The 13,189-nt window shown below is 33.4% G+C and overlaps 1 protein-coding gene across 3 annotated transcripts in view; it reads right to left on the bottom strand.

The window, feature by feature from the left end:
* Positions 1-13,189, bottom strand: part of LOC150101091 (uncharacterized) — a 99,594-nt gene that overhangs the window by 17,921 nt on the left and 68,484 nt on the right. For all 3 annotated transcript variants that reach the window (XM_090401460.1, XM_090401462.1, XM_090401461.1), the window contains exon 7: positions 7,751-7,865. In XM_090401460.1, the coding sequence (XP_090257586.1) occupies positions 7,751-7,865 (115 nt within the window). The remainder of the gene's footprint in view (positions 1-7,750; positions 7,866-13,189) is intronic.

The following is a 13,189-nucleotide window of genomic DNA, read 5'->3' as shown; positions in this document are numbered from 1 at the left end:
TCGCGAATTCAATTTATGAAGGCTCAAACTCTCGGTCAAAATGTTGTGCACAGTTGATTTTAGAATCCCCAATTCATAATAACGACCATTTCAAGGAAATTTGAAACAAGCGGTTTTAATGAGGTCCTTGCAGTGTTCAATTGGATACATTTTTTGGTCGTTGGTCAACTTGTGGGGAACAAATCGCGAATTCAATTTATGAAGGCTCAAACTCTCGGTCAAAATGTTGTGCACAGTTGATTTTGGAATCCCCAATTCATCTTCAACCAAAATCACATACGATTTCGGGTTTTCTTTGATGAAATTGTGCACTTTTTGGATGTTAATTTCCCTCAGTTCAGTTTTTGGACGGTCCGGCTTTTCGTCCTCCTCAAGCGTCTCACAATCACTTTGAAATCGCTTAAACCACTGGTAAACTTGAGTACTGGATAAGCATTCATCACCTTATGCTTTTTGAAGCATTTGATGCATTTCGGTAAAACCTTTACCAAGTTTAACAGAAAAGTCAATTGTAGCTCTCTGTTTGAAACTCATTTTCCAACCATTCATCAAAACACACCGTCACTCTTGACACTATAACTCGGCTTCTAATGAAACAAATGTCATAAACAGTTGACAACACTAATGAAGGGTGCAGCTTTCGACAACAAAAAGATACAACAGGTGGTGCTACTAGTTTCTTCTATTTTCGAAAAGTTCGGTTTCTTCTTGGACAGAGGGTGTATGCTACTATGCTTGCTTATCTACTTTCTATCACAAAGAAAAAACACAAAAATGTACCAAAAACAACAAAAAAATCCACAATTGAAATATCCTTGCATGCAATACAATCTAAATATTTCCCCGAAATTGGAAAAGTCATCATTATCTATTTCCAAGAAACTGAATCCAAATTATGTTGTTCTGAATCGCTAGCAATTAGAACCACCCAATATGCCATAAACACAAAGAGACCCTACTTACTGTTCCCTTCATGGCAAATAAACAAAATAAATTACTCCCGAGTCCAATTTCTGAATACTTTCGAACCAACCAAACTTCTCTTAACATGTTTAACAAAAAAAAAAAAAAAAAAAAAAAAAAAAAATGCAGCTAGCTCACAGCTAGTTTTTGGCTTTTCTCATTTGATGATGTTTTAATGAAACTTGTTGCTGACTTACTATGTATATAACAGATTTTTCATTCTCAGTTCTTTCAAATCCAAAATTTGCATAATTCATCATTTCACTGTTAATTTTTGTCAATTGTTTTTGCTTTTGTTTATCTGAATGTATAAGGGGGAGTGGAAAGTAATCAATTTTTTGAACTACATTTTTAATATAAATTTTATTAAAGAACAAATTAACATTATTCAATTCTATAATCGCCATCATTAATTACAACCTTATTCCAACGATCTATTAAGTTTAGAATTCCTTTTTTGAAAAAAGTTTTTTCTTCGGAGGCAAAAAATGATATCAAACTCCTTTGGACATCATCTTGTGAACGGAAGGTTTTATTTCTTATGCTGTGTTCTAAGGACCTGAATAAGTGATAAGTCACTAGGGGCAATATCCGGTGAATATGGAGGATGTGGTTTTGCATTATCTTGCTGCAAAATTACCCCTTTTCGATTGACAAGCGCAGGACATTTGATTAACAATGCTTGATGTAGTCGCTCTAATTATTCACAGTAGATGGCGACTGTGATAGTCTTACCTTGTTCCATGAGTTCGTAATGAATAATTCCACGAATATCCCACCAAATGTACAACAGAACATTTTGTGGATGAAGTCCATCTTTAAGTGTTGGAATTGGAGTTTGATTTGGAGAAAGCCACTGTTTTTTGCGTTTATTATTCTTATACAGCACCCATTTTTCATCACCTGTTACAACTCATTCCAAAAAGGGGTCATTTTGTTGCCTGGTCAACAATGAATTGCAAATCACCCGTCTCTGTGCTTAATTATTTTCTGACAGTTCATGCGGTACCCATACACTCTGTTTAAGAACCTTGCTACTCTTATGCAAGTGCTCTTGGACAGTTGACCATGATGAATTAAGTTTCTCTGCTAATTCTTCTATGGTTTGTTTTGGATCTGATTCAATGAGAGTCTTAAGAGCATCGTCATCTAGAGTAAGAGGTCTTCCAGATCGAGGACGATCGGAGAGATCAAAATTTTTTTCTACAAATCTCCTAAACCATCACTGACATTTGTTAACCTTCAATACGTCTCCATAAGTTGAGCAAATGATTTTGGTATCCTCGGTAGCATTCTTTCCTTGGTGAAACAAAAACAGCATACAATGACGTAAATGGTGCTCTTCAACTTTAAAGTCCGCCATATTAAAAAAAAATAATCTAAAATTAAAAAAAAACAAAACAATTTTTTACATAGAAAAGTAATGCTAATATTTAAATAAAAATCAAATTTAATAATTTATGTATTATTTAAGAAAAAACATTCTGCTAAAAATTACCTATTAAAAATAATTGATTACTTTCCGGTCCCCCTTATATTTTCTGCACTCAGCTATCTTGCACTCATCACTTTTAATTGCATATTGTTTTGATTCTGAACAAGTCTTCTGTCAAGTTTTTACTATTTTTACCTTCAAGACTTTTTGACACAGGTATGTAAGTAAATTAATATCCTTTGATTAAAACACATTAAAATTAGCATTTAAGCCCAGTTGTTACAAATTCACTATAAATAAGCTTAGCCCTTTTTCCCCTACTTTATTAAACATTTTGGTAGTAAACATTGTCCATATAAAGAAAAGAAGTTCTCTCAAGCCATTTAAATAATCCTCGATTCTTTCAAAATGTAGTGACTGGATTAATCCTCTCACACAGATTCACTCCACTTCTTATCACACTCAGCTTTATCAGAATGGAATCCTTACCATCACAGATAACTCACACCATTAACTTGTAAAAATTTCCTTTCATATAGAACACCCTTCCACCAGCCATTCTCAACTTACATGTCCTTTAGCACTACAATGGTGCCAAATAGAATGACTGCATCATTTATATTTTTCCTTCCCATGGTCTGACTATTGTTTCCACTCTCCTGATCCAAGCACTGCTCTAAATGTATTAAGCGAGGTTATCTGTGATAGAATGAAGGCCTTATCTCTTATTACACTCAAAATCCTTATCTGCTATCTAAGCCATGGCTCTTCAACAGTTGGACCAAAGCTATCCAAACAAAAGATTCAGCATACCATGTAATACAAACACATCATATCTACAGCCTCCAAAAAAAATCCAATGTCTTTTTTTGCTCAAAAGAATACTACTCATCTTACAGCTTTTAAATCCAATGCAAATCCCTAAGTCTGCTCAATCTTAGAATACTGTTCTCTTGTTTGGGTAGTGATGCAAAATTTCAAATTTATTATTTTAATTTAAAATAATAAATTTAAAAAATGTATTATTGATAAATTACTACCCAGAAAAGGAAAAATTACTTATTAATGATACCTTACAGGTTAGCTTGAATCATCTTCTCACAGGCATTTTATTTCCATGTTTTCCATACAGATTTTCATCGGTGCTCCTCACTGAACTGACATTCATCATTCCATCCCTTTCCTGTAACAAAATACAAACAATTGTGGATCAACATCCATCATTGTCCAGCTTCAGGCCTACCAAATTCAGTCAGATGATATGCTAATCCATTCAAGGCCTGGTTAACTGAAGGTCAAATAATTGAGAAATTACTGTACCTGGTAATTATTTGTAATCATTTATGTTCTATGTTAATTAAAGTTACTTATTTTGCAAAAATAAAGTGACAGTAATAGTAGAGATTAAATTTGTATTTAGTACTAAATGTCTTATTGCATTAAAATAGGTTCAATATGTAAATCAATCAAGTTTTGTTCCTGCAATTACACTGGTAGAAAAATGTGTCAACAGTGTTTTTGCAGAGAGCTTGGTTTGCCACAATTAATTATTTATTTATTTATTTTTAATGTGGCTCCCACTGTTATTTGTAAACACTACACTGTATATTCATACTGGGGGATTGGCTATGGATTTTTTTTGTTTCTCATTTTGATTAATTTTATATACTGTTTTGTATTTTTATTCTTTTTTTACATAGTCTGGAAACCCTATTCTAGAGACCAGATATGGAACTTTTTCAAGCCACTTCAGGCCTCCAATAATTAGCGTAGTCTCACACTGGATGATGAAATTCATCTCCCACTTAAAGACAATCACAAACATCCATGCTGGTAGTGGGATTTGAACTTGCAGTCTGTTGGTTGGAGAGGGCTTACGCTAAACACTTGGCCAACCAGACTGGCAGTTGGTGCTCACATGCACACACATCCTACTGAAAAGTTAATAACTGTTAATATTCTTTATGAAAAATTTGAAAATACACAAAGAGTAGGAAAAAACTATTATAGCCAAGACAGCATGAGGATGGATCAAAACTCACGTGCTTAAATAATACAGAAAGTTGGTATCTATGAGTATTAGAACAAAACACACAAATTAAGAAAAATATAAGAAAGTGTATGTTGCTGTTTCATGGGTGATGTAGAACAAATAATATGTTTTGATATATCAGCAGCTCACGACACAAAACCTGACAAGCTGAAATGTTATTACCATCCTATCAATCATTTCAAAATTAAAGAAAACCATTTTAAAATTTTCTGGACAAAGTACCATACTATTACTCTTGGCAGATATATTTTTTTTATAAAAACAATCACAATTCACCATCACTATCAAAGAATCTTAATTGTGAATTCGAAATTTGTTTTTTTACAGTTAAATAAAACTTCATATCTGCAATAATTATACCATTAAAATTAAATTGTCAAATTTATAATTACAAATATTTTATAATTGTTAAAGGAATCATTGATGACAAAGATTAACTAACCTGGTTCCTGATTTAATGAAAAACTCAAGTTTTTGAATTTTAAATCCCACAACCTGGAAAAACTGACTGCAAAAATCTCACCATTTTTCACACAATATATCTTAGGGTTAGTAGTATAAGATAAAAGTAATTGTCTAGTATACTTTCGTTACCCATATCAATAGTATAATAGTAGAAATAGTATAATCATTACTGATGTTATGATATTTCTCATTTAAAAAAAGAAAGTCTTGTGGTATTATAACATCATTTTCACTGGCACTATCAGTAACAATTACCGACTTGGTCAGATCTATAAATTTCCTTCATCTGGGCATTGCAAAAGAAAAGTATATGCAGCGGATATAGTTGAGATATTTAATGAGCAGTTCATAAAGATCATTCATCCTTGTGAATACAACATCATGGAGAGTTTGAGAGCAGTGGTTGAGGGGGAAGAGATACTGACTATGAGTGAAGAAGTATATGAGGAATTAAGCAAACTTGATATTAATAAGGCTGTGGGACTTGATGATATATCACATTTTTTTGAAGGAATGTGGCAGGGAGTTGAACATCTGACATTGAGTAAAGTTCCAAAGGAGTGGAAGGAAGACAAGATTGTACTGCTTCATAAAGGAGATGACAGAATTCAGCATCAAATTATAGGCCAATATATGTGTCAGGTGTTATGGCTAAAGTGTTGGAAAGACTGATAAGAATCAAGATCCAGAACTGGGTTGACAACAATGGTATTATCTTTGATGGGTAGCATGAATTTGTTAAAGGGAGGTCATGTTTTAGTAATCTACTTACTTCTTACAATAAGGTGACAGCAGCACTGGGTGTGGGAGTTGGACATAAAATAGTATACCTAGACTTTGCAAAGGCTTTTGATAGATTACTGCATGACAAGTTGTGTATGGGGGAGCAATATCCCAGAAGAGGAAAGTCACTAGTGGTGTGCTTCAGGAGTCTGTTTTAAGACCACTGCAGTTTAATCTGTATGTTAATGATATTGGGTAAGATTTGAATGGGGATATATAGTTTGCAGATGATGCAAATTTGGGACAAACTATGAAAAGTAGAACAGATGTTGTGGACTTACAAGAAGACTTGAATAGATTGAGTAAATGGACACATGAGTGGGGATGCCAGTTCAATGTTGCAAAATGTAAAGTTTTAAAACTTGGAAAACAAAGATGGGATGTAGAATTTATTCTTGATGGGGATATACTGTTGGAGGAAATAAGAGATCTTGGGGGTAATGGCAGATTAGGAGCTGAAATTTAGAGGACATATTGCCGAAGTTGTAACAACATCATAACAAATGCCACAGAGGACACTGACTTGTAGAAGTAAGGAGATTCTGGTTCCATTGTGTGAGACTCTGATTATGCCACATATGGAATACTTTGCACAGATTTGATCATCTGGTTTTCGAAAGGATGAGGATATGTTGGATAGGGTCCAGAGGTAATTGATCAAAATAGTTTCTGACCTCTGGAATGCTGAATATGAAGAAAGGTTGAGATAATGCAGTTTGCAGAGCGTAGTAGATAGGAGGAAGAGGATAATATGATAGCAATGTACAAGTTAGTAAGGGGTTGTTATAGGATTAACATTGAAGAGGTTTAATCTTTAAAAGGTACCTGTGGCATGACTACAAACAATAAATTACACAATAACACAGTAATTAACTTTAATAAAATGAAAGTACAGATATTTCGTGTGAAAAATAATAGTATATCATCATCAGTGCATAGAAACAAGCAAATCAAAGAAACACACAGCAGTCAGTGGTTTACAAAATTAAAAACTGTTGCTGTGTGCTAAAAATTAATATTAATAAATAATATTATTAAAAACTATTTTTGATGGTTATATAAAATAAAAGTCTCCCAAACTTTTGGGAGAGAGAGAGAGAGAGAGACAACTGTTCCAATTCACATTTGGCCGATGTAAAAGGGCTTTGCAACTTTCTTTGAAAAGACATTTACATTTAAACCTGCTTCTATGGAGAAGAAGAGCTTCATCCCACTGAACATTGTGTTTAGTGTCAACACTATGTTGTGCCAGACCAGACTTTTGAGGTTTCATATATTCAATATAATATTGATGTTCATTAATTCTTTTTTCCACAGAATGGCCTGTCTGCCCAAAGTATGTTAGATTACTTTCACTAGGTATCTGGTAAATGCCAGCTAATGACAGAGTTAACAGTTTGTCGTTTGTAGATGGCAACAGATGAGAAATTTCATTGATAGGAAAATGTGGGAATTAGATGATACTTTTTCAAAATTCTACCAATCAGTTCAGAGATGCCAGAAATATAAGGGATTGGAACCCTGCAGTTCTTCAAGATTCTTCAACAGACTACAGAGTTCAGTTTTTAATTGGTAAACCACCAACTGTTGCATGTACCTTGTATTCCAGTTTCTTTGATTTGCTTGTTTCTACACACTGATGATGTAATGTTATTTTCAGTATGAAATATCTGTACTTTCATTTCATTAAAGTTAATTACTGTGGTTTTTGTGTAATTTATTGTTTGTTGAAGAGGTTTTCTATAAAATGGTGGGAGAATGGGAGAGAACAAGAAGTCATCCGTGGAAGCTGTATAAGGAGGGAGCAAGGGAGTGAGAAGCAGAATTTTTTGCATGGAGAGCTGCGAATGATTGGAATGCATTGCCTGAGAGTGTGGTGTCTGCAGAGAATTTGAATGTGTTTGGCATAGTATAATGAGTTGTGTGTATGAAAAAGGGACCTCCTAGATGAGTCTGTGACTGCATGGGGTCTTAGGATAATAATAATAAAACACTTTAGACAACATTTTATTACAAACATGACAGAATGAGAAAATTCTAATAAAAAATACCTGGCTAATCTTCTCTACAGTCATACAACCTGATATAGTGCCACCATAAGATATAAATAAAGTATGGATGCAATTCATTTTACTGGATGTAGTTACATCTTCCCAGCCCAATTCTCTGAAAAAAAAAAAAAAAAAAAAAATATATATATATATATATATATATATATATATATATATATATAAATATATATATAAAATTATATATCATGTTTATAAATGATTCAGTTAAAAGCAACCTGATACAAAACAATAATAAGGATTTTTAGCATTTTTCAACAATGCAGAGCATCTAGAAATATAGTTTGTCTATCTACCTGCAGTTCTTACTTGAAGAGAGTTTTAATATATTTTTATTAAAATTTTAATGAGTGTGATCAATATTCAATTTTATAAGATTATATGCAACTTCCACACAGCAACCAATATAGGTGATGGAACATACTGGTTGTAAAAAAACAGCTCATTTATTGAAGCAGCTTGAAAAAGGTTTTTGGACTATATAAAAATAAATACAAAATACAAAAAAATAAATAAAATAATAAAAATGATAAAAAAACTTTCTTCGCCACCCACAATGATGGTTTAATATAGATTCACAACCTTTTGTGGATGGGATTAACTCCAGAGAAAATGTAGACAAATCTAACAAGCATACAGTATATAACAAATAAGACAATCTGAAGATCACCAACAGAGAATACCCATTTGCAAGAGGTATGATTGCAGTATGATTCTGTAAAAATTATGCATATGACAGAATGTTCACCTGATAGGAGTGCTTAACTATTAGAAACACTGCATAGCTATGGCAGAATGAGGGTAATACTATCAGAGCATTCTAAGTCTGGTAGTTCTATTAATGTCAATTAGAGCATGTTATTGATTTTTTTATTTTTTTGATGATTTAGCCTGCAGCACATACAACCTTGAAAGACTCTTTTTAGAATCAGTACCAGACTGAAAAACCAGCATAATCATAATAAATATTTGCATTAAACTTCCCAAAATTTGAAAAACTTGAATTCTTGGACCTCCCACCCAACATTTAAGGCTGGTCAACAGCACCCATAGAACTTTAGTCTTCATTAATTCCAATCTCATGTCTTAAACTTATTGTTTCTTGTATGTTATTACAATTTTAGCAGTGTATTTCTGAAGATATCTCTGTAACCAAGAGGAAATATTGAAACGATTATACCTGTAGTTTAATTATTTCTCTTTGTGCTGTAATTATTCAATTAAAGTGTAACATGAATGGTAAAGAATAGTGATATTTCAAACACTGGCAGCCTTGTTGATCAAGTGATTAATATACTCACTCTCCAACCAAAAAGGCTGAGGGTTCAAATCCTGTCATGGACATGGATGTTTGTAATTCTTTAGGTGATGGGAGATGAATTTCATCACTCAGTGTGAAACAACCACTCCACTCCACTTAATGGAAGCCTAAAGTAGCTTGAAAAAGTTCCATGTCTGGCCTCTAGAGCAGGGTTTCTAAACTATGTAAAAAAAAAAAAAAAAAATATATATATATATATATATATATATATATATATATATATAAAACCTTCCTTGACTTACCCACGATGCTTGATATACTACAGGTTTAAAATCTTTTTGTGTGTGGGAGAGAGACACGTAAAGAAAAAGTAGGTCATGGTCTCTTGAGTGTTAAAATGAAAAGAGGCATTCAAAAGAGGAATGGTATCACAGTGGATAATGAAATCTGCCTACATATTTGAAGTAAATATTACATTCAAGTGTAAACATTTTCTTCAAATTCACAAAATCGATTTGTCTTTCAATATTTTTTTTAAACTCAAATACTTAAGAATCAAGGTAAAAAACAAAAAACAAAAAAAAGTAAGTCATGAAAAAATAATACTGTATAACCAAAAGTAGCAGCAGGTAATTCTATGTATAAGTAACGTGTATAAAGACACAAAGAAAAAAAAAAATTTATTTTTAAATGTATGCTATTGAAAACTTTCAAATAATCTTAATACTAAATGATCAGTGGAGATGTTTTTTAAATTTGAATTAAAAATTAAACATGATGTAAATAAATTGAAAAGCAGATAAAACATATTCAGTTGGTAAGATATTTCATATATATACATATCTGATCCATATATGAAAGGCCACAAGACCTATAACACATTAGTGCCATGTGTGGGCACTAATGTGCTATGAACTGGATCAAAAGGTCAACAGATTAACAGTGTTTGAATTAAATGAGATTTTACTGTATATAATGTATATCAATATGTTGAAATAAATACCAGGATCCCTCATTTCAGATTACTATACTATCAATGCCATATAGAGAAGAACTTATGACACTGAAAGAGGCATTATCATAGGATGCTATATCAGTATGCTACCCAATTTTGACAGTAGCAAAACTACATCAGCCAAAATCAGCGCTAGACAAAATTATCAGAAGATAGAAATGTGAACACACCACCTAAGCTAAGAAAGCCCAAGACTCAGGAAGCTAAACATTAAAAGACCAAAGCGGTCAAGAAGTACAGTATGAAAATTTTGAAATTCTAATGGGGAAACAATTAGTACCAGAAGTTCAGGTTAATAGTAAGACATTAACATTTTAAAGAACTGCAAAACATTAAAGAGAGAGAGAGAAAGAGAGATGAATTCTACATCCTTTTCCATTAGATAGGTGGCAGAGGTGAAATGGTTTGGAGTTGTTGCTCAGTAGACTTGAATCTGTGGATGCAATGACAAGGATGAAAACCAACAGATATGACATACTTCCAGATAATGCAATGCTTTCTACATAATAGAGATATCTCTTTCAACATAATTCACCACATCATGGAGATGCCATTAAGACATGGTTTTATGAAAATGATGCAACTTATCAGGGCCCTGTTCTCAATCCAACACCTTTGAGATGAGGCAGAATATCATGTAGACTAGACCAAATCTAACAACAGCCTGAACTGGTGGCCATGTTTAAAAAAGAACGGTCTAAATATCTGAATCACATTATCACAAGCTGGTGAAGAGTATGCCCAGAAGGATAATCGAGAGCAAATGACTCACTCATGTTATTTGAGGTGTGCTTGCAATATGTAGGAAATGAAGTGCTGTCCAAATCTATCTACAGAAAACTTCACATTACAAGCTTTTTAATACCGATAAGTTTGCCTAGTTTTATTATGTATTGAAGAATAGTTTCTTCAATATATAATTAAATTTCTCTCATTTCTCTCTCACTCACTTCCTTCACTTCTAAATATGGGGCAAAATTTCAATAATTTTATCCATGAAAAGCAGAATTCAGATAACTTATTGATTTTAGTTATCTTTACACTTTTTTTTATCAAAATAGCATTTATAATAAAGATTGGGAGCATGGTACCAAATACTGCATATTTACACTCAACTCTTACTATAGCAAACTAGTAAAAATACACAGGAATAGCTTGTTGCAGCAGAGAATTTGCTATAGTGAATTTCTTTTAGCATAGCACTACACCTGTAGAGTTTCAGTTGGGATTTTTCAGTAGCAGTGAATATAATGAGTGAAAAGTACTAATAATTTATATCAAATTTGGTAATAAATTTGTTCTAAATTTACTGAAATCATACTGAATATCAAATGAAATGCTAACCAGATATTTTAGGTTACCTGTTATGTATAGATTCCAAGATTATAATTCTACATGAACTAATGCTAATATACTGGACGCGGCTTAACTTCCAGTATCTCCAGAAAATTGTCTTAATGCACATACACTGGTTTTCATAAATTAAAGAACAAAGAGAAAAACATGATAAATTGGGAAGAAAAAGAAAAAAAATCAGAAAATCTGGTACATTATGTAAAAAGTGACACACAGTCTGGTTATTGTATACAAACAAGTGGCAGAGTATAGACCGTGGCATAAAAGAGGAAGTTCTGGAGTGAGAACAAGGCATTTTGCAATGACAAAATTCTTGGATATGGCACAAGACATCATTTAACTGATGAATTCAGGTGGCAAGCCATCATAAGACTACTAGAGGCCGGCCAATGTCAAATGGAGGTAGCCAGATAGATGGTTGTGTGAGCCATTATGTGGTTCACAGCATGTGGAGCCAATTCCAGCTGTCACAAACAGCATGCTGGAGATACAGTGAAGGAAGGCCATGGACTACAACAGTGGTGACCGATATCTCTGATTTTCGGACTTCCAAAACAGGAGTGCTACCCTGAATCAGATACTCTGACTTTGTACCAATTACAGGCACATTGGTGTCTGCTTCCACTTGTTGCAGAAAGCTTCACGTAGGTGGTCAAGTATACTACTGGTAGTCTGCATGCTCGTATCCACAAACCACAGGGGAACTGAACCCAAGAGCAATGGGGGTTAGTGTTTATGGACGAGCTCCAATTTCCTCTACAAAGTGATACCAGCCATGCATTGATCTGGAGGTAGTGTGATGCTTTGGGTGGGCATCTTGTTGGGTGGAAGCACTAACCTGAGTGTGTGTGTGTGTGCCTCCTAGTGGAACCATGAATGTTACAACTTATAGAGACAAGGCCTTGGACTGCAATGTTTGTCAGTATGTGAGTGAAATACGATAGATATTTATCCCACAGGATGATAATGCTCGTCCCTATCAAGTCAAACTCATGGACCAATATGTTCAAGAAGACTAAATGGACTGACCAGCCAGGTCTCTTGACCTTACCCCTATTGAGCATATCTGGGATGCTAAAAGGTAGATGTGTTGCTGTTCTCAACCTCCCTCCCTCCAAACCTTGAGGAAATTAGAGCTTTGCAGGAACAATGGTTGCTATTACCAACTGAGCTCCTGGACTACATTATGAACAGAATGGATTGTGAGTGCTGTGCTGCTATGAGGCACTTTTGCAATCTCATTTAGACCTCTTGTTTTTGACCACTGTCTTCATGTATCCGTTTGTTACTGAATTAAACTATTTATTTACAATTTTTTTGAGTATTTCTTTCACATCTCACATTGTACTGCCATTCATCAAGTTGAATAAAAATTTATAATACAGTTTTTGAGTTATCATGATGTTTCTCTTTGTTCTTAATTTATGGAAACCAGCTTAACAGATAAAAGTCTGGTTCATCCAATTAAACTGAAGAATTACATCTCAAATTTGATTTAAAATCAATAATGAATCCTTTCTGATATTTAAAGCTCTAAGATAGATCAAAGAAACAAACTGATACAGCAGATGATTGTTATAGCGAACTCCCTAGGGACCAAACACAGTTTGTTATGGTGCAATTTGCTATAGAAAATTTAGGTTAAAAATACTATCTCCCATAATTTTTATTCCCATGAAACAAAAGAAATTACTGGAAACAGAAAAAATGAAATCACCAGAAATAGAACAAAAGAAATAAGGAAATCACATGATTTCCTTTATATTTCTAAAGAGATAAAGAAGCTGTG

The sequence above is a fragment of the Typopeltis vanoorti genome, chromosome 12 (assembly GCF_054136105.1).
Source record: "Typopeltis vanoorti isolate ZY-2024b chromosome 12, IOZ_Tvanoo_1.0, whole genome shotgun sequence".
Classification (NCBI taxonomy): Eukaryota; Metazoa; Arthropoda; class Arachnida; order Uropygi; family Thelyphonidae; genus Typopeltis; species Typopeltis vanoorti.
Note: the sequence above shows the minus strand (reverse complement) of the source record. Positions and strands in the feature narration are given on the sequence as shown.